At 39.8% G+C, this 26,972-nt stretch overlaps 1 protein-coding gene across 1 annotated transcript in view; it reads right to left on the reverse strand.

The window, feature by feature from the left end:
- Positions 1-9,428: 9,428 nt before the first annotated feature.
- LOC132397977 (forkhead box protein O1-like) overlaps positions 9,429-26,972 on the reverse strand; it is a 41,436-nt gene continuing 23,892 nt past the window's right edge. Inside the window, exons 2-3 of the mRNA XM_059976833.1 lie at positions 16,493-17,760; positions 9,429-14,098 (exon numbers count right to left, since the gene is read on the reverse strand). Coding sequence (XP_059832816.1) covers positions 16,504-17,760 — 1,257 coding nt within the window. The 3' untranslated portion in view covers positions 9,429-14,098; positions 16,493-16,503. The remainder of the gene's footprint in view (positions 14,099-16,492; positions 17,761-26,972) is intronic.

Here is a 26,972-nt window from a genome sequence, read left to right on the forward strand (position 1 = left end):
CAATCATTCCGCAGTCAAAATCACTCAGATCATATTTCTTCTCCATTCTGGTGTTTGCTTTGAACAACAACTGAACTTCTTGAACATGTCTCCATGTGTTTATGCTTTGAGTTGCTGCCCCATGATTGGCTGATTAGATATTTGCAATAATGAACAACTGGCCATTGAGTGAGTAGGTGCTTCTTCAATGCTATACTGTTCTACAAATGGGCCTGAAACCATTCAGTGTTTACCAGTAATAAAGTATTGTGAAAGACAATTTTAACACCAATGAAACTGGACTGGCAATGTATTTTGCTTTAAGAATATGGCTTTTAGAATGCAGGTATTGTGCAAAGGCTAATGTCCAATTAGATGAGGTTGTGGGCACATAAAAGGGAACATATTACTCAATAGTGTTACCAGGTAGCCCAGTGTCAGGTTCCAGGATTACTGTCACTACCAATCTGTATTTACGATTAAACCAAAAATTGATGCTCTTACTTCAGTTTATTTTGTAAGCAAATCGAAGTTCAATGCATCAGAATGGCAGTGAAGGGCTCCCAGCCATTTTGCACTCCATGCCACTGGATTCTGCCCCCCGATCCATCAAGGACTGTGAGGTGGCTGCCCCTGCAGCAACCTCCCCACGTTAAACGAAGTCACGCACAGGTGTGACTATCAATGAAATCCACCCTGACTAACACAGCAGCCTATGTGGACCCTGAATTGGCCTCTAACCCTGAGGACCCACCAACAGACAACCCATTGGGAAAGTATCACACTTGTTTCAAGTGGTCACAGCCATAGATCACTGTTGTAGAGTCAAACAGTTGGGCGTCTGGAACCCCTCTGGTGCGAGTACTGTTGGATCTCCAGTCCAGTGATGGAGATGGTTAAACCGAGTCCATTGTCCCCCCTCGAATAGAGAAGCTGAGATATCCCCAGTGACCTGGCTGACATTTTTCTCTACTTCAAAAGAACAGGTTATCTGATCATTCTCTAGCTTTCATGGACTGACAGAATCCACCTTTTGATGGCTTTGGGATTCCATGATCCCACTGTGGAGTCTCTTCAATCTAATCAATGCATTGATAACTGCGGCAATAGCAATTTTTTTTTTACCCAGCATAAATAAGTTTCTTAATGAGCCAGTAGCATTATAGATTTTACAAGTGCTGCCCTATCTCAGGCTTTTATAATGTTTTGGGATTGTGGGCAATGCACTCCAATTTTTCTTAATTTCATACCTTTAATACATTTAAAAAGTTCTTTGTTAACTTTAAAGTACTATATGCAGGACATTTGATGGGTGCCATAGCAATGCAATTCTTAATTGGTCTGAAATGCAACAGCACCCTTAACTGGCAGGAGGTGTGTACTGCAGCTTGGTTATTACCATTTAAAAATGGCAGCATAAAGTAATATGTCACCTCAGGAAAATGCCCCACTGAAAATTGCATTTGCCGATGGTGCTCTTGAAGCTTACCATTACATCACAGTGGATTTGTATTTTTTTTAATCACTGACTTGGAGTTTGCTAAAATCTGCCTCACTATCCACACTAGCTGCTATGGTTCACATTTCCTTACCAAGTATCTATCCAAAACAGAAACAGCTAAAAACACTTTGATGGAACACAAAGCCTGCTCCAGTGGTTTTGACAATTATCCAAGTGTAATAATGCCCTGAAACATTGCAGCCCCAAGGATCTGGGTTCAGTCCTGATCTTGGCACTTCCTGCAGTTTTATGTACTTTTTTGGATGCACTTTTTAAAAAAATCTCTTCTCAAGGGCATAGGTTATTGGGATACTATAAATTACCCCTCGTGTACAACAGTGGCAGAAAGATACAAAAGGGTTGCTGAGAGAGATGTGTTGCAGAGTGGTACAATGATGCAGCTGCCTTCCATCTCCAGTGAACTCAGTTCAGTCCTGACCTCTGGTGCTGCCTGTATGGAATTGGCACATTTTCCCTAGAACTGTGTGGATATTCCAGTTGTCCCTCAAAGACGTGAGGGTTGTTAGACTATCTGGTCACTGTATGTTGCCCCCTATTGTACAGATGAGGGGAAAAACTTCTTTTCCTGCAGCTGTTGGAAAAGATTCTTAGAGATAGGATCTATGCGCATTTAGAGAATTAGGGACAGTCAGCATGGCTTTGTGAAGGGCAGATCGTGTCTAACAAGCCTGATAAAGTTCTTTGAGGATGTGACCAGGCATATAGATGAGGGTAGTGCAGTGGATGTGATCTACATGGATTTTAGTAAGGCATTTGACAAGGTTCCACGTGGTAGGCTTATTCAGAAAGTCAGAAGGCATGGGATCCAGGGAAGTTTGGCCAGGTGGATTCAGAATTGGCTTTCCTGCAGAATGCAGAGGGTCGTGGTGGAGGTAGTACATTCAGATTGGAGGGTTGTGACTAGTGGTGTCCCACAAGGATCTGTTCTGGGATCTCTACTTTTCGTGATTTTTATTAACGACCTGGATGTGGGGTGAGAAGGGTGGATTGGCATGTTTGTAAGTGACACAAAGGTTGGTGGTGTTGTGGATAGTGTAGAGGATTGTCTAAGATTGCAGAGAGATATTGATGGGATGCAGAAGTGGGCTGAGAAGTGGCAGATGGAGTTCAACCCAAAGAAGTGTGAGGTGGTACACTTTAGAAGGACAAACTCCAAGGCAGAGTACAAAGTAGATGGCAGGATACTTGGTAGTGTGGAGGAGCAGAGGGATCTGGGGGTACATGTCCACAGATCCCTGAAAGTTGCCTCATAGGTAGATAGGGTAGTTAAGAAAGCTTATGCGGTGTTAGCTTTCATAAATCGAGGGATAGAGTTTAAGAGATACGATGTAATGATGCAGCTCTATAAAACTCTAGTTAGGCCACAATTGGAGTACTGTGTCCAGTTCTGGTCACCTCACTATAGGAAGGAAGTGGAAGCATTGGAAAGGGTACAGAGGAGATTTACCAGGATGCTGCCTGGTTTAGAGAGTATGGATTATGATCAGAGATTAAGGAAGCTAGGGCTTTACTCTTTGGAGAGAAGGAGGATGAGAGGAGACATGATAGAGGTGTACAAGATATTAAAAGGAATAGACAGAGTGGACAGCCAGCCCCTCTTCCCCAGGGTACCACTGCTCAGTACAAGAGGACATGGCTTTAAGGTAAGGGGAGGGAAGTTCAAGGGGGATATTAGAGGAAGGTTTTTTACTCAGAGTGGTTGGTGCGTGGAATGCACTGCCTGAGTCAGTGCTGGAGGCAGATACACTAGTGAAGTTTAAGAGACTACTAGACAGGTATATGGAGGAATTTAAGGTGGGGGGGGGGGGGTTATATGGGAGGCAGGGTTTGAGGGTCGGCACAACATTGTGGGCTGAAGGGCCTGTAATGTGCTGTACTATTCTATGTTCTATGACCAAGGAGGAGATCGGCCATGATGGAATGGTGGAGCAGATTCAATAGGCCAAATGTCCTAATTCTGTTCCTGTGTCTTAAGGTCTTATGGAAGTGATAGGATTAACTGTTGGAAGTCAGCATTGATATGAATGGCCAAGTGTTCTTGTGTTTTAATTTTTAAAAAGCTAGCAATGTGCCAGTCAGCTTATAGACCTTACCCACACATACATCATTTCCCCCTTCCTTTCAGGTCCTCCTGAAGGTTTTTACAACCACTCTATTCTTATAACAATTACCTAGAAATCTATGCCAATCATAATATGCCCATCAACCCCGCTCCACTTTAACGCTAATGCAGGCCTTGCATCCACATCTCAAAGCTTCCAAAGACTTCCAGCTAACCAGTGAAGCATGTACACAGTTTCACCCCAGTACTTTTGAAAGAGGAGGTGACACCCATTCAGCAATGGCAACAGTTGCTTAATTGTGGACAAATGCGGTGTTCAAGAAAGTGGATGGAATATCAACAAAATGGGTTGTTTCCTTGCAAATGATGTTGGACATCACCAATATTGTAGGAACTGTAGCCTTTTAGCTAAACAAAAAATATTTCATCACGTGTGAATTGGATCAAAGGTATTTGGTGAGTTGGAAATCGAAGGCCCAGCCTCTGATGTGTCCTTGTTTTCAAGCTATTTCAAGTCTGGTCACGTGTATCTGATCAATGGTAATCCTAATATAGATGGTATAGCTTTAACAGGAATAGACTTTCTCTTGTTGGACATGGTTATTGATTCAAATTTGCAAGGTATGAATGTCACTTATCAATCCATGCCTACATTTATCAAGATGTATTCTTGGGTTTCCTTTTACTTGGCCCTAGTGACACAGCTCAGGCTCCTCACGGGAGCCAGAAGATAATTAGGATTTCACAGCACGCTCAGAAAGATCTCCATCTCCTCCAGTAGCTTGAGAGGAGTCACAATTAGCGGAGACACCCTCTTTGGTGTCTACCATGGGAAATATATCCAAAGAAAGCTCCTACTGCCTTCCTCTGAATGTCTCTTCCTGGTATTTGGATCCACTCCAGAAGCACAGCAGGAATGCCCATTTTCTGAACAAGTGTGCTCAAAGCTACACAAACAGCAAAGAAATTACCTTCTCCAAAAACATTGTCATCACAATGGTTGCAAATCAACCAAACTCAATCACTAGCAAACTTACAAAACAGTGAAGATTCTTTTCAAAGGCACGGATGTTGGTAAGGTTGGGGAATCAAGATTATTTCAATTAATATTGTTAGCTGGGTCATTACAATCCATTTTGAAATACTGATGTCCTATCATTATTGCCCTGGAATCAATTCCCTCCAGTCCCTACTCTGTCCACACTTGGAAGATACATGCTAACCAATTTGCAGAATACTGCAATTTGAAATCTAAATTGGAAGCAAATTGACACATATAGCATAAAAATTGGCACCACAAAGTCGAATTTCACAGTCACTGCCTTTTCTCAATCTACTGCCATTCAGGCAGAATAAATTATAAGAATTGTGTTCACTCACAGTTACAAGCTCCCAGCATAATGCTGAAGCATCTTAGGACTTCAAAATAATGATTTGTATAGTAAGAAAAAAGATTTATATCAACAAGGCTAAACCAAAACTACTACGTAATTCCTAATAAGCTAGCCTCCACAGCCCTCTGGGACAAAGAACTCTAGAGATTCACCACTCTCTGGGAAGTCTCTATTTACGTCAGTTTTAAATGTCCCTTGTTTGAAACTCTCCCAGTAATGAAAGCATTTTGACAACTCTCTGTCATTCCCCTTTAGGAATGTATGTGTTTCAACAAGGTCACCCCTCATTCTTGAAAACTCTAAAGAATACATGTCCACCTTGTTTAGTCTCTCGATTAATTATACTATTTCTTAGACAACAGGACCAAATCTGTGCACAATAGCTCTTTAACATCCTGTGCAACTTTAACAAACTCACTATTTATGAACTCAAACCCTCTTGCAATAAAAACATACACATAAGAAATACCATATACATAAGAAATTCTGCTTACACATATACAAATGCTGGAGCAACTGAACAAGCTAGTGAGTTAGCAAGTTCCTCATCTATGGAGGGGAATAAATAACTGACGTTTCAGACAGCGACCCTTTATCAATGCAGGAAAGGAAGAGGAAAGAAACCAGAATAAGGTAGAGGCGAGGGGAAGGAGTACAAGCCGGTAAGTTTAGGTGAGCACATGGCCAAAGAATTGCACAGCAGCAGAGATCACAGAGGGGGAGCTGTGAGACAAGGTCTCACTGAATGCCAAAGAGAAGATTTAAACTTTGTCAAGGTAGGAATACCTCAAAGAAGCTTCAGAGTGGGGCAGCAAATCATCAACATGAGATTCTGCAGGTGCTGGAAATCTGCATTTTTTGAGTGTTGCTCAAGATTTCCATTACTAGTATCTATTTATTAACTATGTTTAAAGTAAGTCTGCATTATAAACTGTACCTTATTACTATTGTTTTAAACTCAGAAAAAAAATCCAGACCTTCGTGTTGTGTAGGTACAAGCTCTTCTGTTCCCCCCCCCCCCCAAGTGTCTCAAAAATACTTAAGATGCAATTACACCTGACCATATTATACAATAAAATATCTTTTCTTTCCTATTCCATACCACTCAAAAATAATCACAGATTAGCATTGAGCCTTGTTTTTATAGCAGATTAAGTAGTTGCCTGTAGGGGGAAATATTTGCTGAGCTATGATTTAGAAATATGCTGTGCACAATATTTTTACTTTTTTCCCCCAAAGACATTTTTTTCATTTTCATACTATGGGTAACTTCCCCAATCTAAAATTATATTGTTTAAGATTGTTTAATGTCATTTCCAGTACACAAGTGTAGAGGAGAACAAAATAATTGTTGCACTGGATCTGATACAACACAAAAAATATAATAAATACATCAGATAACTTAGATGCATTGATTGATTTACATCCGTAAAGTGACGCTAGGCACAGTAGTGTCTGTACAAAAGGTGACTGACAGGAAATGATAAAGTAGCAGTGGTTGGGGGTGTGGAAGGGTGTGTTAGTGGGCAGAGGTGTTGGTCAGCCTTACTGCTTGGGGAAAGAAACTGTTTTTAAGTCTGGTGTTCCTGGTGTGGATGCTTTGTAGCCTCCTCCCTGATGGGAGTGGGACAAAAGGTCCATAAGCAAGAAGGGTTGGATCCTTCACGTTACTGGCCCTTTTCCAGCATCTTTCTGTATATTGAAACATCAAATGCAAAATGATGCAGTTTAATACTCTACCCTATTTACCCCATTCAAAAAAAAGCTTCCAAACGGCTCAAGGATGAATCAGCATGTGACTGAGCCACATGGGTCTCAGATTAAATTTCATATCTGTCCACTAATCACAATCGCAGTGGAAACTCCGGCAAGGGGTAAAAAAAAAATCAAATAAGGTTCCAACATCTGCTGTACATGCTGTAAATAAGCTCAGAGGGGTGCAGTTCCATGCTGATGTAGTACAACAACGTGAAAACATACTCTACAATGAAGAATCAGCATAACAAGATACTAAAATGCATTCACGCCAGTAAGTTCAATGTGGCAGCTAGAAGTCATGTATATGTAGACAAAAAAATGACAGAAAATTCTGTTCGTTAAAACTTGCTTTTTTTTTAATATTGATGGTCAAGCAGAATATTCTATTGTATACAATTTTTTTCCTGGGATTTCAAATTAAAAATTCAATCACAGAATGCATATTTAGTCTACCAGAAATGCAAAGGACTACACGGTATTTTGATAACCTGTGCCTGAACAGATCTATTATGATTTTTTTAAGAAATATTAGTACCAAGCATTATAGAGATGGACATTAGAACAATATGGCAACAGCATCACAAGTTGCACAATTATAATAAGTGAAATAAAAATAAATCAATAAACACAAGTTATGATGTCAGTTTTCTCAAGACATCATAAATCTACTTAAAGGTAGTTATTATTAAAAATATCCAGTTGGGTTAACATTTAAAATAATATTTATATGACCATTCTAAATGTGCTACTGCCATGGATTACTCAACAGGCGAAGCATACATTAACTGTAAATCATTATTGATCACATACATCACGCACCCATTGCTTTCTTCATTCATTAGGTTTATAACTGACATGCATTTCTTTTATAGAATGTACAAGATCAAGCACCACTAAAATGTTTAAAATATTTGTATTAGTACCACACAGTACACTCATGAGTGTGGTTATCACTAAGCAAGGAGTCAACAAGTTGTGTTCTGAGATGTTGGAATTTATATATTTAAAAAAATGCCTTACAAGATTAATGATAACTGGTTATCTCCCTGAAATCCACTGCAAATTATTTTCCAATAAATTTGCAGTAGAAATACCAGAGTCAAGTCTCAAAATGCCGTGGTATACTGAAGCTTTGGAATGCTCAAGCACTTTATCACACCTTTAGAGTTCCCATATCCAACCCTTACAACCAGGATGTAGAGACACAAGTTTGGTCCAACTGATCTATACCAGCAGTTTCTGAACTTGCTAAATATTTCCTGTCAGGATTTCCAATGGCACTGTATCTTAGTCAACCTTTTGAATGCAATAACTTTGACAAACAATGGTTGTGCAGCAAACAGTCTCTTCTGTACTGTAATCAACTTTGGACTGGTTGCGATCTTCATAAACTGAGTAGTGCACACATGGTGCAGTGTGCAAGTTAACCAGTTGCCGTTATATTGATCTTGACAGCCAGAAATGTTTGAATATATCCACAGGCAAAAGTACAAATATCTGCTATCACGTCCAAATCAAATTAAATAGTTTAAATGAACGTACCAGCAATACAGTTAAGAAATTAACAGGAGCTTTATCAAGTCCAGTAAGGGCCAATTGTTGAGACTTCACTTCAAGCTTAAAATACCACCATTAATGCTACAACTCCTGCCAGCTCTCCTTACAAGTAGGGTTCAATGACCAACGTTTTGCAAAAGGGATGGTGGGAGCTAGGTGGGAGAATTTAATATTCCTCGACACATTAATAATAAAATCATCGAAACAACTCGGACACATATTTTATCAATACACTATTTTTATTTCACTTATTATTCTTGAAAATGACTGTTGACACTACCATGAAGAGCAATTACATACGTGACTTTAGGAAGTAACGCAGGGTAACTACATCTCTCCTTGTGAGTACGCAGCTGCTGTGAATTTCAGCCTGTGGCTGAACGATTCAAATCATAAACCTTTACTGCTATAAGTTATGGCCGTGTAACCTCATCCTTCCACTCTGTGGCGCATTACACTCAGGCTTGACCCTACAAGTAAAGACATTTTCTCATTCCTTTCAAAGATGCTGACATATGATGCATCGCGATTCCATCTGCAGCAGCCTCCTTTAGTACCTTACTCAAGCAGTAAATTCTTTATGTATGGTTGCTATCATTTACAGTCCAAAAAATATTAAAGAAATATCAGGCAATGCACTCAGGGAGATGCATTCACTTATAATTAACTTCACTAACCTTGGTTCTGGCAGGGAGTAGGGAGAGATGAGAGAAAATACCAAGGTTAATGTTCATTCATGCATAGAAGCATCAACCAATCTCCAGCTCTCACATATCTTAAATGATCTTAAGTGGTAAAGGTGACCTCTCCCAGGCAGCAAAATGTCTCATGTCAAATCTTAGCGACAGGGCGGGAGGAGGAGGAAAGAGAAGAGAGAAAACTTTTCCCTCACAGGTTTGCATTTTTCTCCCTCCAGAGATCGAGGGAAAGGATAAGACTGGAGGAGTATGTTGTATGGGGGAAGAATGGTAAAAAAGATGGGAAAAGGGGTAGGATGCAATACTCAATTTTACAACGGGCACCCAGAAGAACCAAGAGGGCTGTTTGACTATTGCAGAGTTTACTCTTAAACAAAACCTCACAAAGGGTGTGAAGTATGCTTCTTTCTGCAATTAATATATTTCTCAGAAATCATCACATATGGTATAAAATATCACACATTCATAAAATATACTTTAATGTTGCAAACCCCATGTACCAAAATAGTACCACATGGAGCACTTACATGAATGTTTTACAGATACAGAATACTCTTAAATGCATAAGTAAAAAAAAATTACAGAGATTATTTTACTCCAAAAGATTTTACTTGGAGCTCTGCAAATGTCATTAATCATTATCCTGATAATAGGCAGGTCTCATGAAATACTCTGGCTATTCAGTATTTTAAGGAAAGGAAAATATTACTGTAAAGATAAAATTGTAAAAAAAATCCAAACACATTAGACTAAGAGACTATAAAGTTCACACTCTAATAGCAGACTACGGTTATTTTCTATTTCTTTATACTTGTCTTTCCACAACCAATAATTTGCATCCAGCTGAAGAGACTGTATAGTAAAACACTATTTGTAATCTACCTCATCAGGAAATGAAGTTATGGCTAGATGTATGCACCATTCCTACAAGGGAACTTCCTTAACCCTGCTCATCAAAGGGTCTTTTCTGCAAAAAGCTTCAACGGACGTAAGTTTATTTAAAACACAAAACATGTCATAAGCATTGGGTTATGGAGGCATTGTTTCAATTTAAGATGACTGTGGGGTTTTCAGTGCAGCACCTATATGCAGGAGTTGCCTGCATTCTACAACCAACCTCCTATTCGCCTCTTTGAAAGTACTATTTCAATCCCTTCTATGCATCTCCCCACTTTTCCCTAACAATCGAAGGCAAAGATAAAGTATAGACCACTCTCAAATGTGGGAAAAGTTGTACGAAGATGAGTAAAATCTGCCCAGATACGTCAGCTTCTGAAGATGCAGAAACTCATTCAGTTTTGCCCAAAAGGCTGAAATCTTGCAGCAAGATGAAATTGCAAACAGAAACCCCATATCCTGCAGCAGTGTGGAGAATACCTCTTTAATCTGGTTCCTGTCAGAACTTTATATGCACGCAAACAGAGTGAATACCCTGGGCTGAGCAGGAGATAGGAAAACTAAACCTAATTTTTTTTTTAAGCTTGCATAAATAAAGTCTATAGAGACATATTAGAAATGGCCAAAGCATTAAAATTAAAATAGTTCAAGTTTAAAAGTCAAGGTGTTTGAATCTACCAAATTACTAATTAGTGAATGAAGTCAGAACTTCATTTATAAGCAAAATCTGAAGCTAACAGTTTAAAAAGGACAAAAATGTAGTAAAGACATTTAATGTATATGCAATTAACTTAGTCTGTAAACACTTGAATCTGGCATACTGCCCTTAAAGAGCAAAAACAAAAACACACTTGCCTTGTTTTTTTTTGATACTAGCAATATAATCAGAATCACCCTGAGAGGTAAAGGCAGGTTTATGCGAACGCAAAAGGTCTAAAAATTTGTTTCCATGAACTAGTTTGTTTTTAGTGTTATGTGGCATGCACATCTGCTCGACTCTAATCCTCGGTAGTTTTATATAAAAACATTTTTTAAAACTTACGTGCCAGTGAATGAGACGAGCAGAACTGGGACTCGCAACGGTGACCACCAATCACTCCCTCTTATTAAACATCACAACCTCAGCACACCTGCCAACAGCTTACACCATAGAGGGCCACAAGCTGTTTTACAGCAAACTGAGGATTAAGTGCTATAATTGTTATTAAATAGTCATTAAAATGAAGAAGGGGTAGGGGATGTGCAGGTAGAATTCTCTCCCAAAAGAATTTCCTCCACTATAAAAGATAAGATTACCCATCTTTTTCTTTTTGTCTGGCAATGAAATGGCAATTGAAAAAAAATTCGAACTTCAACTACTGGAGGTTGAAAAAGTGGCAGGAGAGCATATTGGGAGAGAAGGGAGTTCTTTGAAAACCATTCCAGGAATCGTTTAAAAGAGAACTTTGCTCCTTAAGTTAAAAACATTAAAGCTGGCAATTCAAACAATAGTCATTTTCAACATCTAAGGTCATTGACAAAACTCACAAGTTCGGCGCACAGTAAAGCCTAAATAAAAGTGCCTCATGTTAAAGATTATACCACTACTTGGTATTCTTCCCACCAGACACCAATTGTCTGAGGGCGTTTCATAATTTAGTGCTAAATTAGAGGAGTGCTTTGGGCTGCAAGGAAGCATTCAAAATTAACAATAGTAATTCATAAAAATAAATCCTCACAACCTAATTCTAAACTTTCATTGCAAATCTGGGTTGAGTTAACACTAGCCCAGAGGTAAAATATAAACACTTCCAATTTCCATCGTCTTATTTATACTTACACCATCTATACAAACTTTAAATTGTATCATCCAGTACTAACTTCTTAAATAAACCATTTTTTGGTTTGAATCACCTCTCAATTCAATTTCACAATTTCCCTCATTATATATTCTGATTTTGCATGTAGCAAAAGATATTTGTGTTAAAAAGGAGTGTGTTTCATGGAAAAAGAATGAGTATAAAGTAGGATTGAGGAGGATGAAAGCAGTTTGGGTACTATGTACACTATAAATCTATGGTTATAGTATGTAAAAATTAACAAACTTCAATAAAGATTATTTCTTGATACAGTGTGCAGGTGATCAAGCCACAATTCTTAATCCTTCAGCAAGAACATCCTCATGAATTCACGAAGAGTGCATTGGGCTTCTGTGACTGCACCAAACATCAGTCCAGAAAAGCAACCCCAAACAGATCAAGTTCAATTTTATAAACATTAGTGTATACATTAGGCCCCAGAAGTGATTTCTGATATTCAGGATCTATAAACTTTGAGCTTATGAAGACATCCAAGTTATTTGGTGACTCATAAATCACTCCTGGGTTTTTATGCAAACTAATCCTTGACAGCTTTAGGCTTGCTTATAGTTCAGAGTATTATCTCGTAGAATTAAAGCCACTTCTTGACTTAATTACACAGTTTAAATCAACCAACATGTTTACTTCCTCCTCTGCAATGGACATATGGGTGACATAGGAGATCTTCTTCAATTAGAGAGAATAGCACCTTTCATAACATCAAGTGATTCCCCAAGTATATTTCACCCAATGATGTAGTTTTGAAGTCTAGCCAATGTTGTAGGGAAATAAAACAGCTGTTCAGAGCTCGGCAAGATCCCACATATTGCCATAAAATACATTGCCAGACAATTTGCTTTAATAATACTAGTCAATATTAACCAAGTCGTTGAAAGAACACACTCTTTTTCAAAGATTGTTTTGGAACGTGTTACGCCCATCCTAGAGGAACAATTTGGTCTTGCTTTAAAATCTCACCAATGGCAACTTAACATCATTTAGAATTTACATATAACAAGGGCATTTTAAAAAGCATGTTTCATGGAAACAAAGCCTGTATCCAGGAGGGTGAGATCAGTTCAGTCATTAGGACACAGACATACATGCCATGTGTTTAATCCCAGTACTATACCAGGATGCTGGACAAAATTAAGTGCTTAAGTAGAAGGCACAATTTAAATGGAGAATAGTACAAATTTCAGTCAAACTGCTTTTTTGACTTGATGGAAAATTTCCCAAATTTGTGAGGTTTGCTCACATTCCCCTTCATTAAGCAACATTGCATGATGAAATCAACCTCCCTCTCTCAAAGAATGAGCCAGGGGCTATTACACAGGGTTCCAAATTCACTGGACAATTAATTCTAAATTCAATTGTTAAAAGAATGGAGTGAGATCAACGGGGGAGAGGGGACTAAACATTTTACTTGCCGGAATCAAAACGTCCAGATTAAGCACACTAAAATGAAATTACGCAATAATTAATGGTTTTCTTGTTGGCTTTAAAATGTATAATACTAATCTACGGAATTGGGAATGAGTGCATAATATTACAGATTGGGTTGAATACCTTAGCATTGCTAGAATGGATTGGATAAATTATAATCTATTCCAAAAGGAATTTCTGTCACCACAGTTTTACTGGAAAATGTCTGCATTTTCTTTGCATTTTAATCCTTATTTACAAACAGTTCTGACTTTATTCAATTTAAGTTCCAAACAGCATGTACGCTGAATGCAGTCAAAGGTGTCAGAGAGAGAGAAAGGAGGAAATCCTCAGTCTACATACTCTATGCTTCTTTGTGATGTTTCGCTTCATTTATCCAACACAATGGTTTGTGCTCAATTAATATTTTTTCATGTGAGTATTGCAAATTTATTTTGAGGGGTTTTGTTGGAAATCTGAATGACTTACTTCCACGTAGTGTTTCAATGCAAGCTCTAAAAGAACAAAATGGTTTGCTACCAATTAGCTTTTTTTAAAAAAAATGTTCTGCACTTTTAAAAAAAAAGTTCTGATAATCATATTTGCTCAACTGTTAGGATCCTATATATTTGCACTATTTTCATCATCAAGGATCATTGCACCAGAAGTTTAGAACCAGACAAAAATAAACATCCCCATCAGTGTGTGCAATTCCTTCCGAGAAATTCTTTGTAATGTAATAAGCATTTTCAAATGGATTGTGTTGGCACTATGACATTCCAGAATCACACCAGAAAATGATTTTGGATAGGTTTCAACCACACTGGAATCAGAGTGCATGACAGAAGGAAAATATCTTCTTGGATGAATTTGTTGGAATAAACAGGAACGGATACTCGACTCCTGGATTCGTTTAAAATAAAACTTCTTTGTGAAGACAGATGACTGCCAGCTGACAAACAACAAACCTGCGAAAAAAAAAGACGCACTTAAATGAAAGATGTCACGATTAATTTTATTTCTTTGATATAACTATTACTATTTAAAATTTCAGTGACAGCAACTGTACAGTATTTGGGCTTTTAACTTCAACTTGCACAAAGGAATTATTAAACTTAGTTGCTCCCCACAGCAGCTATATGGTGACATTTTCTACAAAGGATAAAGGAAAACTAAAAAAAATAGAAAAGAATCCATTAGCAGCCATCACACAGAACTCTCCTCTACTGAATATGATACAATGATTTAATTAAATGTCTGAAAGCAAATTTCCTACTTATTTCATGCTGCAAGGAAAAGATAAGAGTTTGTATCCAAGTGAGGGCTCACATGTGGACCAGCTCCCGTGCAATACATTATGAAAGCGAATAATCTTTGATCAACCAATATTTATCAATCTGCAGAATTTATTATAATTTTGGAAGCCGAAATAAAGACAAAAATAATTACAAGATCAGAGACCGAGAGGGTGAACAGAAGGAGACCTGGAATGAGAGAGACAGAGAGCAAAAAAGAGATTGATTTGGAAAAGGTAGTGTGATAGAGGGAATGCAAAGAGCAAGACATTTCTCTTCCACTCCCAACTAATTCCTCACTCCCCATTTTCTCTTGCAGCCATCCCACAGTAATGTGAACGCATAAAGAGTTTAGGTACATTAGGAGATAAAAACCAAATAAATAAATAAATATTTAAATAAAACCATTTTCTAATAGACCCAAAGTATTTTCATTATACATTCTATTGTTTTAGCTGCACAATGATTAAATTTAAAAAACTGCTTATCAACTGAGTATGAAATTTGTCCCAAGAAAAGTTAAAAATAGGATTAAATGAAATTTAAAAGCAGCACATATTTAAAACTAAAACTTCTGATGTGGCAGGAGTGAAAAATCTTTCATTCATTTGTAAATTATACCCAGTCCAGAAGCTATTGCCATCCCAAATTGACATAAGTACTGATGCTATGAAAAATTATTCATCAGACAAGTCAAAGTGGAAACATTTTCAATAAAGACAGGTAACTACCAGGTACTAGCTTATTAATCAGAACCACTTATTAATGCCTCTCTAAGGAATGCTCTCTTCATTACAGAGACAGGTCAGTTCTAGAAGTCTATTTGTCATTTTGTCTCCTTTTTAAAAAAAAAGGACATTCAGATTATAATTAAATTATTCTAAAATTTTCAGAAAGAAATGCTAGGAACTGTTAATTGTATTCATCATAGAATTAAAGTACACCAAAGTTTGTAAACAGCAAATGAACTTTGCAGCGTCTGCTTCCTTTTCTTCTCCATCTTTAATTTCTATTTAGAAGTTTGCCAACTCAGTCGAGTTTGGCAACTTGTCCAAACTCAGTAAGGCAAGACTGGGGTGGCAGAGTAGCGCAGTGATCAGCACATCGCTTTACAGTGCCGGTGATCACAGACTGGTCTTCAGTTCCCACTGCTGCCTGTAAGGAGTTTTTACGCCCTGCCCGTAACCGAAAGGGCTTCTTCCAGATGCTCCAGTTTCCTACCACATTCCACAGACTAAGGTTGGGGTTTGTGAGTTGTGGGCGTGCTATTTATTTATTTAGAGATACAACGTAGAGTAAGCTTTTCCAGCCTACAGAGCTGTGCTGCCCTCTGATTTAAACCCACCCTAATCATGGGACAATTTACAATGACCAGTTAACTTACAAACCAGTATGTCTTTGGAAACCGGAGCACCTAGGAAAAATCCACACATTTCACGAGAAGGAATGTACAAACTCCTAACAGAGGATGCCAGGACTGAACTCCACACACTGGCGTCCTGAGTTGTACTAGCATCACACTAACTGCTACACTACTGTGGTGCTATGTTGGTGCCGGAAGCATAGCAATACTTGCAGGCTGTCCAACGCAATCCTCACTGATTTGCTTGGACACTAATGATATTTTTCACTGTATTTTTCGATGTACATGACAATTAAAGACAATCATCTCTTTTTATAGAAAGTGTTTAGTTGTTTTGAAATATTTACACTTGATGGCTGGAATCTCTACCCGAAACCAAAAGACAATTTCTTGGCAATAACATTATCATGTAGGTAACTCTCATGCATTTTCAATACCTGTATCAGAAATATTATTTTTTTTGCCTACAGATGTTTCCATTTCACATAATAAACCTGACTGTAGAAGGGTAATAACTGCTTCGTCATCTATCTCAGTAATATTCACTGGTCAATATGCAGTAATGTGATTTGGTAGCAAAGGAAATTAACTATATTAGATGGCAAATCTGTTTTCTGTTTACAGAGGCTAATTTTTTTTTAAGGAATTAAGGCTAGAACGTTACATTTAAGTCAGTCATCCCAATTTTGGTTGAAAAGAGTTACCTGTATTGAAATTAACTTGGCACCCAGCTACGAGAAGACGACTGTGAGGTGTTGGGATAAGATGGATTTGTGGCAATAGGATCCAAATTGAAATCAAGTCCTTCATCATCCATGAGATCATGATCAATTATATAATCCACATCACAGTCAAGACTTTCCATGAACATATCCAAATCAAGATCTCGAGGGAAATTCTCATGATTCATATTCACTCCTCCTGAAGAGCTACTGCTGCCATTTGAGTTGATGGTGGATGACAGATCAATTTGCAGAGCTTGGCTCACTGGGGTCTGGAGTTGGGCCTTCAAAGTGGGCATTTGGTTTGCATCAGGTGGTGGTCCCAGCATATTCATTGCATGAGGTATAATATTAATAGATGAGGCTGGTGATCCGGCAGATTTTCCTTGTTGGCTGGGCTGGTTAATTTTTGACTCTGCAGATGGACTGTTGATAGAGTCAATGTTCAACAGCATAAGATTTTCACTGGCTAGTCGTCCACCTGTCTGTGGCATGACGGGGTCAACTTGGCTCATCATCACATCTGTATGAGCTGGCGACTCCGAAGCCAGGAGGGCTTCGAGAGTTGCGGGTACACTGAAGTGACTCTGCACAGACGTCAGATCAGAAGAATCATAGAAGGAGTTCCCATAGGCAGAGGCCTTTGACCCAGAGTCAGAGCTCTGTGACCTAAATGTATAGTTTGAGCTTTGTTGTATCAAGCCAGCAGATAATGATTGCTGGGTTGGCAACAATGCAGATGATGGTGACATGAGGTTTAAACTGTCAATGAGTTCAAGTTCTTCAATTATGTTTTCAGTGAGTGTTGATGGTAATTTGCTCGAAGAGCTGGGGTAGGCTAGTGTAGCATGGAGCTCATCTTCCAGATCATCCTGTTCTGGCACTATAGGGGACAGGTGTCCAGTACTTAATGTGCTAGCATTAGAGCTCGTTCTTGGCCTAAAACTGGTCCAGGTCTCAGAATCCTCATTGGTACGAGAGGAAGGACTTCCAGGCCATTTGGAAATTTGTGAACTAGGGCTCTCAGCGCTTCCTTCCTGAGCAGCCTGAAGGGCAGCCTTTTTCCGAGCAGCCCTTCCTTTGCTCTTAACAAGCTTGCTATTATTGTCCATTGATGCTGCTCTTCTCCTGGGCGACTTCCCACTTTTGCCACCTTCAGGATTAAGTATCCACCAAGAGCTCTTTCCTGTTGCTTCATTGTGGACTCGGATGAATTTGCTGTGCAGAGAAAGGTTGTGTCGAATGGAATTCTGAAAGAATTTTTTAAAAACAGGTGAGAAAAATACTTGCAGAAAAACTTTTAACCAGAATAGTTTAATCTCACTGAAAATTTATATCCAAAACATTAATTCTTGAAAGCTCAATTCACCATTACATTTGAAAAGCTTCCAACTTACTTCAGACATTCCGGTTTTTGTTTTAATATGAAGTTACACTTTTTTTCTTTGAAAAGGCACATCTTACATTCAATCTCCTTAAAAATTATATTCAAGAACATGCCGAGTTGACTCGTTCCTTCATTGCCAAAATAATGAATTTTTTTGTTGTTAAATTTTTCAGAGAGTTAGTCAAGGATCACACAAAGATTTTGCAGTTCAAAGGAGCCCATATGTACGGCGTTTGCGAAGTCATTTTTGTTCTTTCAGACCCAAGAGTAGCTACTGCATTTTGTCGGACAGGAAAGTTACTAGACAGCCATCTCTTCCGGGGATCACAGGTTTGCACCTCTGGTGGACTGTGTCCTCTCCAGGGTGCAGGCCTGGGCAGGAAGATTTGAAGAACTGGCTGTTGCCCATGCAGTGGGTTCCCCCACTCCACGCCACTGATGTAGTCCAAGGGAAGGGCAAGTGCTGATACAGCTTGGCACCAGTGTCGTCGCAGGATAGGGAAACTATTCCAGTAAGCCACAATAAATAAGAGGGAGCTTTACAGAGGGTTGTTGTTCCTTTTCATGTTTTGTGATTTTTGCTGTTTCCTTAGTAGTTGTGTTTTTCTTTACAAGGCAGTTGTTAGTTCAACACTCAACACAGCATCGATGGAAAACGTGCAAGGGGCCAGCCAGATTCAAACCTGGGACTTTGAAGTCCGGTACTCATGCCACTACACCATTGGTCAGCTTCAGAGAGCACATAGAGGAAATTTACCAGGATACTGCTTGCATTAAAGAGCATGTCTTGGACTTTTCTCTTTTGAGTTAAAGAGGACAAGATGAGACTTGATAGAGGAGTAGAAGAAGGAGGACTGATAAGAGTAGAACCTCATACCTTTACACCAGGGCTAATATGTGGCGGCATAAATTTAAGGTGATTGGAGGGACGTCAGAGATAGTGTTGCATGCTTTTTGCCCCACAGAGAGAGCTGAGTGTATGGGACGTTCTGCTAGCGGTGGTGGTACAGGCAGTTGCATTCGGAATATTTAACAGACTCTTAGATAGGCAGATGGATGGAAGAAAAAAAAAGGAGAGTAGAGTTAGAAAGTTAAATGTCAGCACATTGTGGGCTAAAGGACCTGTACTGTGCTGAACTGTTCTATCGAGATCAATGGCAAAAGTGGCTTCACAGCTGCAAATGTGGAAGTTGCTGATCGGCAACTGTGGGGGGGGGGGGGGGGGAACACACACACACACACACACACACACACACAAATCCAGCATTTATTCCCCATCCTTTATTGCCCTTAAAGTAATGGTGCTGAGCTGTGCAGTCCTTCAGATGAACATGCCCCCGGGGGCATGGGGGCAGAGGAAGTGTAGTGGTTAGCACAATGCTTTACAATATAGGTGACCCAGGTTCAATTCCCACCTCTGCCTGTACAGAGTTTGTAAGCTTGACTGCGTGGGTTTCCTCATACTGGTTGTTACGTTAATTGGTCATTGTAAATTGCCCCACGATTAGGCTGGGATTAAATTGGGGATTGCTGGGCAGTTTGGCTCAATGGGCCATAAGGGCCGATTTATCAGAATACCTCAATCAACCAATCAATAAATAAAGGCATCAGATTGTATGTTCCAGGAAGTGCATTCAGCAAAGGTAAAGCAATAACACTATCTACACAAGGCCAAGAATGCATATGATGTAGGAAGAAAATTTGTGGGTGAAATTCTGTTTTCAAAAGCTTATAGTCACGGAGCTTCTTCATCTCAAGAAGTTATGGAATTGGGACAGGCTGCATGAGAAATCTATGGAATCAACTATAGTGCATTTTATTCGAGTAAGAGGAAATTGATACATAGACAGGGCAAGCAATTAGAAAGGCCAACGGCGTATATATTTTTAACAGAGAAAAACTTGATATCTTGCTTTAATTAAATAGGACCCTGGTGAGATCAGGCCTGGAATATGGCCTCCCTTCCCAAAGTGAGAGAGTATCCAGCAAAGATTCACCAGATAGATTACTGGGATCGTGCATTTATCATGTGAAGAAAAGACCTATACAACCAAATTTATAAGTATGAATTGGTGTTATTGTAATGCACAAATTTCTTACATTGCTCGAAAGAGTAGATCAGGAGAGGTTATTTCCCTGGTCAGGGTGCTTGGAAATGGACAGTGCAAATCCCAAGGATTAAACAAATTTCTTTATCCAGAGCAGTGTTTTACCCGCAAAGGCTGGTAAATTAGTTTATTTTTGTCACATGTAATGAGATACTCTGAAAAATTTGATTGGTTAGTTTCTACAGATCAATTCATCACAACAGAGTACTGGAGTGGGTGAGGCCTCTGTTGGTCAGGGTTGACCATGGATATTGCATCCTAGCTGTCTAGATACGCAAGCCTGGGCAGGACAATATGGAGAGCAAGCTGTTGCCAATATAGCAAGCTCTCCCTCTCCACACAACTGATGAACTCACAAGAATGGCAGAGACTGATACAGTTTGGTACCAGCAGCGTCAAACTTAGCGAAGGGCTGCCTTAGAGACTCCTGCTCCATATTTTTCCCCTCGGTGTTTACTCCCGAAACCTTCCCATGAGTGGGTATAGCTATAAGCCAGCAGAGGTTTGAGATCAGAGTTTTCCTTCTCCCAGATGAGCTGCCAAGCACAGCCAACAAGCCCCATCTGTCCAAAAGGTTCCTTAAGGTGAGGACAAGTGGGGACAAGCTCCCACTACCTATTAAATGCTCCCAATGGCGTGCATCTCAAATAGCCTCTCACAACCGAGTCCAGATCTTGGCGTTCAAGTGTGGCATAGCTACAAAGCCTGACGGAACCATTTCTACTGACAGGAGAAGGGGCAAAGGTGGATTACTGGCACCTTAAAACCAGTATTAAAACGCAAGATCATAAAACATAGGAGCAGAATTAGGCCATTCAGCCCACAGTCATTCCATCATGGCTGATCCCGTATCCTACTAAACCTCATACACCTGCCTTCTCACTGTATCCTTTGATGCCCTGACCGATCAGGAAACGATCAACTTCCACCTTAAATAGCCACGGACTTGGCCTCCACTGCAGTCTGTGGCAGAGCATTCCACAGATTCACTACTCTCTGGCTAACAAAAAACCTCCTTACTTCTGTTCTAAAAGGTCACCCCTCTATTTTGAGGCTGTGCCCTCTAGTTCTGGATAACCCCACTGTAGGAAACGTCCTCTCAAAATCTACCCTACCTAGTCCTTTCAACATTCAGTAAGTTCAATGAGATCCCTACACAGTCTTCTAAATTCTAGTGAGTACAGGCTCAAAGCTGCCAAATGCTCATGTTAACCCTTTCATTCCTGGAATCGTCCTCGTGAACCTTCTCTGGACTCTCTCCAATGCCAACACAACCTTTCTGAGATATGGGGCCCAAAACTGTTGACAATACTCCAAGTGCAGCCTGACCAGTGTCTTATAAATGTCAGCATTATCTCATTTTTATATTCTATTTCCCTTGAAATAAATGCCAACATTGCATTTGCATTCTTTACCAGACTCAACCTCTGGGAGTCTTGCTTGAGGACTCCCAAGTCCCTCTGCGCCTCTGATGTTTGAACCTTCTCCCCATTCAGATAATAGTCAATACACTCGGCCCTCCTTATCCATGAGTTCCACATGCGCGAATTCAACCAACCGCGAATCAAGAAAACCCGGAAGTGCTCTTCCAGCACTTGTTGTTCGAGCATGTATAGACTTCTTTTTCTTGTCATATACAATGCAGTATAACAACTATTTACATAGCATTTACATTGTATTAGGTATTATAAGTAATCTAGAGATGATTTAAAGTATACGGGAGAATATGCAAAGGTTATCATGGATCGGGATCGAAAAAAACAGAAGTTCTCTTACTAAGTCAGAACAGGTACATCTGGTATTATTTAGCATCAGTTAAACATTTGTTTTAGTATATAGTATATATTTTACCTTTCAGTGCATATAAAACACTAAAGAAACATGTATTTTAATAATTAAAACACTGCATTGCTTAGTAATAATTGTAGCTTTCATCAGGGCAGGGCCTTTCTCATTTTATTATTTAAAATTATCCGATCGTTGACCAACGTAGCCCAACACTTTTCTAATGACCGATGTTGTTTCACCTCTTTCCGATCGCTTTATTATTTCCACTTTATTTTCAATCGTGATCACTTTCGTGAACAGAAATGCTGCGGATTCAGAGCTCCACTGGGTCCTAAAGACCACCGCACTGAGACAGGTTAAATAAGGGACTTGAACATCCGCAGTTTTTTGTATCCGCAAGGGGTCCCGGAACCAATCCCTCGCAGATAAGGAGGGCCGACTATACTATTGTTTCTTTCACCAAAATGCATTATCATACATTTCACCTACCACTTGTTTGCCCATTCTTCCAATTTGTCTAAGACCTACTGCAAACACATTGCATCCTCAGTACTACCTACCCCTCCACCTATCTTTTTTATCACTTAAGCAACACACACAAAATGCTGGAGGAACTCAGAAGGCCAGGCAGCATATATTGAAAAAAGTACTGTTGATGTTTCCGGCTGAAACCCTTCAGTAGGATTTTCAACCCGAAACGTCGACTGCACTTTTTCCAAAGATGCTTTCTAGCCTGCTGAGTTCCTCCAGCATTTTGTGTGTGTTGCTTGGATTTCTAGCATCTGCAGATTTTCTCTTGTTTGTATCATCTGTAAACTTTGCCACAAAGCCAACAATTACATTATCCAAATCATTGACAAACAATGCAAAAAGAAGCAGTCCCAATACTGACCCCTAAGGAACACCACTAGTCACTGGCTGCCAATTAGAAACCCCCCCGCCCACCCCTTTATTCCCACCTGCTGCCTCCTGCCTGTCATCTATACTGCTATTCATGCCAATATCTTTCCTGTAACACCATAGGATTTTATCTTGTTAAGTAGCCTCACGTGTGGCACCTTATCAAATGCCTTCTGAAAATCCAAGTAAATGATATCCACTTGCCAACTTTGATTTACTCTATCATTAGACTCCAAGTACCCCAAAACCTCATCCTTAATGATAGACTCCAACACTTTCATAACCACTGAGGTTAGGCTAACTGGCCTATAATTTCCTTTCTTTTGCCATCTTCCCTTCTTAAAGAGTGGAATAACATTTGCAATCTTCCAGTCCTCTGGGATCATGCCAGAATCAAGTGATTCTTGAAAAATCATGACTAATGCATCTGTTATCTCCTCAGCAATCTTGCTCAGGACTTTGGGATGTAGTCCAGGTGGCTTATCCACCTTAAGACCTTTGAGTTTGCCTAGCACTTTTTCCTATGTAACAGAAATGGCATTCACTCCTGCTGTCTGGCACAAACCTCTGGAACACTGCTACTGTCTTCCAAAGTGAGGAAAGATGCAAAGTATCCATTAATTCCATTTGCCATTTCTTTGTCCCCCATTACTACTTCACCAGCACCATTTCCCAGTGGTCTAATATCAACTCTCACTTCCCTTTTTATATAACTGAAAAACCTTTTTGGTATCCTTTGAGAACTTCTTCCTCTGTGGGATATCTATCCTGCACTTTGTGAGCTATTCACCAAAACTTCAGCCATCTCTGCTCTGCCGTCATCCCCGCCAGTATCCTCCTCCAATCCACCTGGGCAAGGTCCTCTCTCATGCCTCCATAATTCCCTTACACTGCAGTATGAATTCAATCATATTATCATCGTCATAGTACAAAATAAAGGAATAACAGAGTGCAGAATAAAGTGTATCAGCTACAGAAAAAGTACAGTACATGTGAAAAGATAACATCTGCCTACTCTATGCCTCTCAATCTTGTAATCCTCCATCAGATCTCCCCTCAGCCTCTGCCACTCCAGAGGAAAATGTGAGGATATGGACAATGTGTAGGCAGAAGAGATTAGTTCAGTTGGCCATTTAATTACTAATTTAATTGGTTCAACGTGACACTGTGAGCCAAAGGGCCTGTTCCTGTGCTGCATTGTTCTACGGCTACAATAATTTAACGTTGAATTCTAAAAGGTATACCACTTACCCACTTGAAGTCTACTGACTGCAGTTTTATTAGAGGTCCTTGATGGTACACTGTCAAGCGATACCTTAGCTCATCTCTTAAACTCAGCTCTTTGGTGGACATTTATACCAAGGCTATAATGAGGTCTGAAGCACATGATTCTGTCAAAATCCTATCTGAAGATTTTCCACTTGGCACCACAGTCAGTGACACCATCCATTATCCCAGTGATGTCAGAACGTGGAAAAGATGTAAGTGTACTGGAACTATTTAGTTTATGGCATGGCCGGACTTTGAGGGGAATGGTCCCGGGTTTGAATCCCGCCAGTTCCTTGCATGTTCTCCATCTGTACTGGGTGAGTGTCAAGCTAGCAACTCGGCCTTATTAAAAAAAAAAGGTTGAATGCTATGGAAACAGCAAAAATGCTGTCTGATGTGCCACAACGTGTGAAGAGGAACATCAAAAATGGCTGGCTCTGCAGTTTTCAGTACTACAGTGAGGAAGTTACCACTGTTGTATCTCTAGTTGTAGTATTTCTTTTTATGTGTAGTGAAATAAATTGATTATAAACAGGTGTGTCCAAGAGAGACCATCCAGTATTTCTGCGCGAATATGGCCAATTAGGAAAGGGCCTCTTTACTCCCACTCTTTGCCTTCTGCTAGTCAGCCAAGACAGGGAAGGTGTGACTGGATTGGAGAAGGTGCTGTTGGAGGATGTTGCCAGGACTAGTAAATACAGCACCAAGGAAATGTTGTGTGAGGTAGAATTCTAGAGTATAATTAAAGTGTATAAAATGTTGAAGTGTGTAAATAGTAAATGGGAAATATCTAATTTCCCTTAGCAGGAGGTCATGTTGACATGGATTTAAAGCATTATTACACAAGAGTGAAAGCTGACAGGCAGAGGAGGTTTCTTTCATCCACCTGCTTCAGTCTCCCAATTCCGCCCCAACCTCCCTCCTACTTTGCATAACCTGCCCATCAGCTTTCACCAACTCAGTCCAGCAGTCACCTCAGCCCCCATCTTACCACTCCCCCTCTGCTCTTTATGCAGGCAGCTCCCCCCTCCACTCTCAATCCTGGTTGTACAGGAAGCGCAGCGTAGATTCATAAGGTTAATTCCTGGGATGTCCAGACTGTCTTACGCAGAGAGGTTAGAGAGACTGGGCTTCTACACGCTGGAATTAAGGAGATTGAGAGGGGATCTGATTGCAACATATAAGATTATTAAGGGATTGGACAAGATAGAGGCAGGAAATATGTTCCAGATGCTGGGAGAGTCCAGTACCAGAGGGCATGGTTTGAGAATAAGGGGTAGGTCATTTAGGACAGAGTTAAGGAAAACCTTCTTCTCCCAGAGAGTTGTGGGGGTCTGGAATGCACTGCCTCGGAAGGCAGTGGAGGCCAATTCTCTGGATGCTTTCAAGAAGGAGCTAGATAGGTACCTTATGGATAGGGAAATTAAGGGATATGGGGACAAGGCAGGAACCGCGTATTGATAGTAGATGATCAGCCAAGATCTCAGAATGGCGGTGGAGGCTCGAAGGGCCGAATGGTCTACTTCTGCACCTATTGTCTATAATCCTGATGCAAGGTTTCACTCTCCTCCCCTCCAAGGCCACCAGATGCTGTCCAACCCGCTCTGTTTCTCCAGCAAATTGCCTGTTGCTCCACCGTACTGTTAATTTCTTCAATGTAGCTGACTTGGGAAACCAAGCAATTCTTCATTGGAAGTAATTTAAAATGTATTTTATTAAACAAGGCTCATGATCAGGCGATGCCACGTATCTGAACACAGAGCTCAGCAGAAACTCCATCAGAACGTGCCAGGTTATAGCTGTGTTTTCTCAACGTTTAACTCGTCCAGTCTATTGAGCTCTGAAGCCTTACAATGAAGCAGGGCAGCTGACAGTACTTAGTATAAAAGGAGCGTCTAAAATTGCTTAAAAATAATTCTCAGTATGCATGAACATGTGTTGAATATAAACCAAAAAGCTCAGGATCACAAGCTTTGAAACTGGCAATGAATATTGTTGTCATTGTCTCCCACCACTGGGCCTGCAAACCAGTGCCATGTAAACAGCCATCCTCTCTGCCACAGCACATTGACAAGATCATTCCCTCACCTTCAAGTCTTACCCACTCTGCCTGTAAAATTTCATCCATTTCCAAATTATGATTCGATACCTGTAGCTGAAGCCAACGTTTTAAATGCTTTCCCTGCAACTCTCTCCCTTCCCTACTCTTCTTCCAAAATTTAAAAAACATCTTTAAATTACACAGATTTCCTGTTTCCCACTAAGCAAGCGTACCCTTTAGAAAGCATTTTTTTTAAATATACGAGAAGTACTAAATAAAGTTGCGTTGCTATTCCTGGCACTACAGGGTGGTTATTAAAAATAATTGCCTCTAGTCTGCAAGTGGTGCAACACTTCTGACCAAAATGGCCCAGGTTTCGCGGAAATGGATAAAAGATTTCGAGATACAGCAAAAATGCACCACATCACTGACAGATTTATTACATTTAAACTGTCTACAAACCAAAGAACATGTGGGGTGGTGAGGGGGTCTAGGGTCTGATTTTATGGTTAGCAACAGCTGAAATACTACCAGATTCAGGCACGTCCAAGCTTATGAAGTAATCAGAAGGAAATCAAGACCTGTGGTTAAAATAGCTTACAGGCACATGTGTTACCAATCAAACATAACCAACACAAAAATCTGTCCCAAAAACTGAATAAACATTCACTTACATTCATACTTTTATGACAGTGTTTTCTATTTTTAAACTAATAGTATATTACAGATAGAAGGAAAATTCTAACTTTAATAAAATTGTACATTCTACATGGGAATTTTGATAATTCAACTCTGGAGAAGAGGCATTTAGACAAAAGAAAAATCTGATAGAAGAGTCAAAGTGAATTTCTTCTAAATTACTCATCTGGTAATTATACTGTCCTCCACAGAATGAGGAATATGAACCAAAAAAAAAGTTAATGGTTGAATTCCCAGGCTCATGTTAAATGATGCACACTAGGACGAGGA

The sequence above is a fragment of the Hypanus sabinus genome, chromosome 8 (assembly GCF_030144855.1).
Source record: "Hypanus sabinus isolate sHypSab1 chromosome 8, sHypSab1.hap1, whole genome shotgun sequence".
NCBI lineage: Eukaryota > Metazoa > Chordata > Chondrichthyes > Myliobatiformes > Dasyatidae > Hypanus > Hypanus sabinus.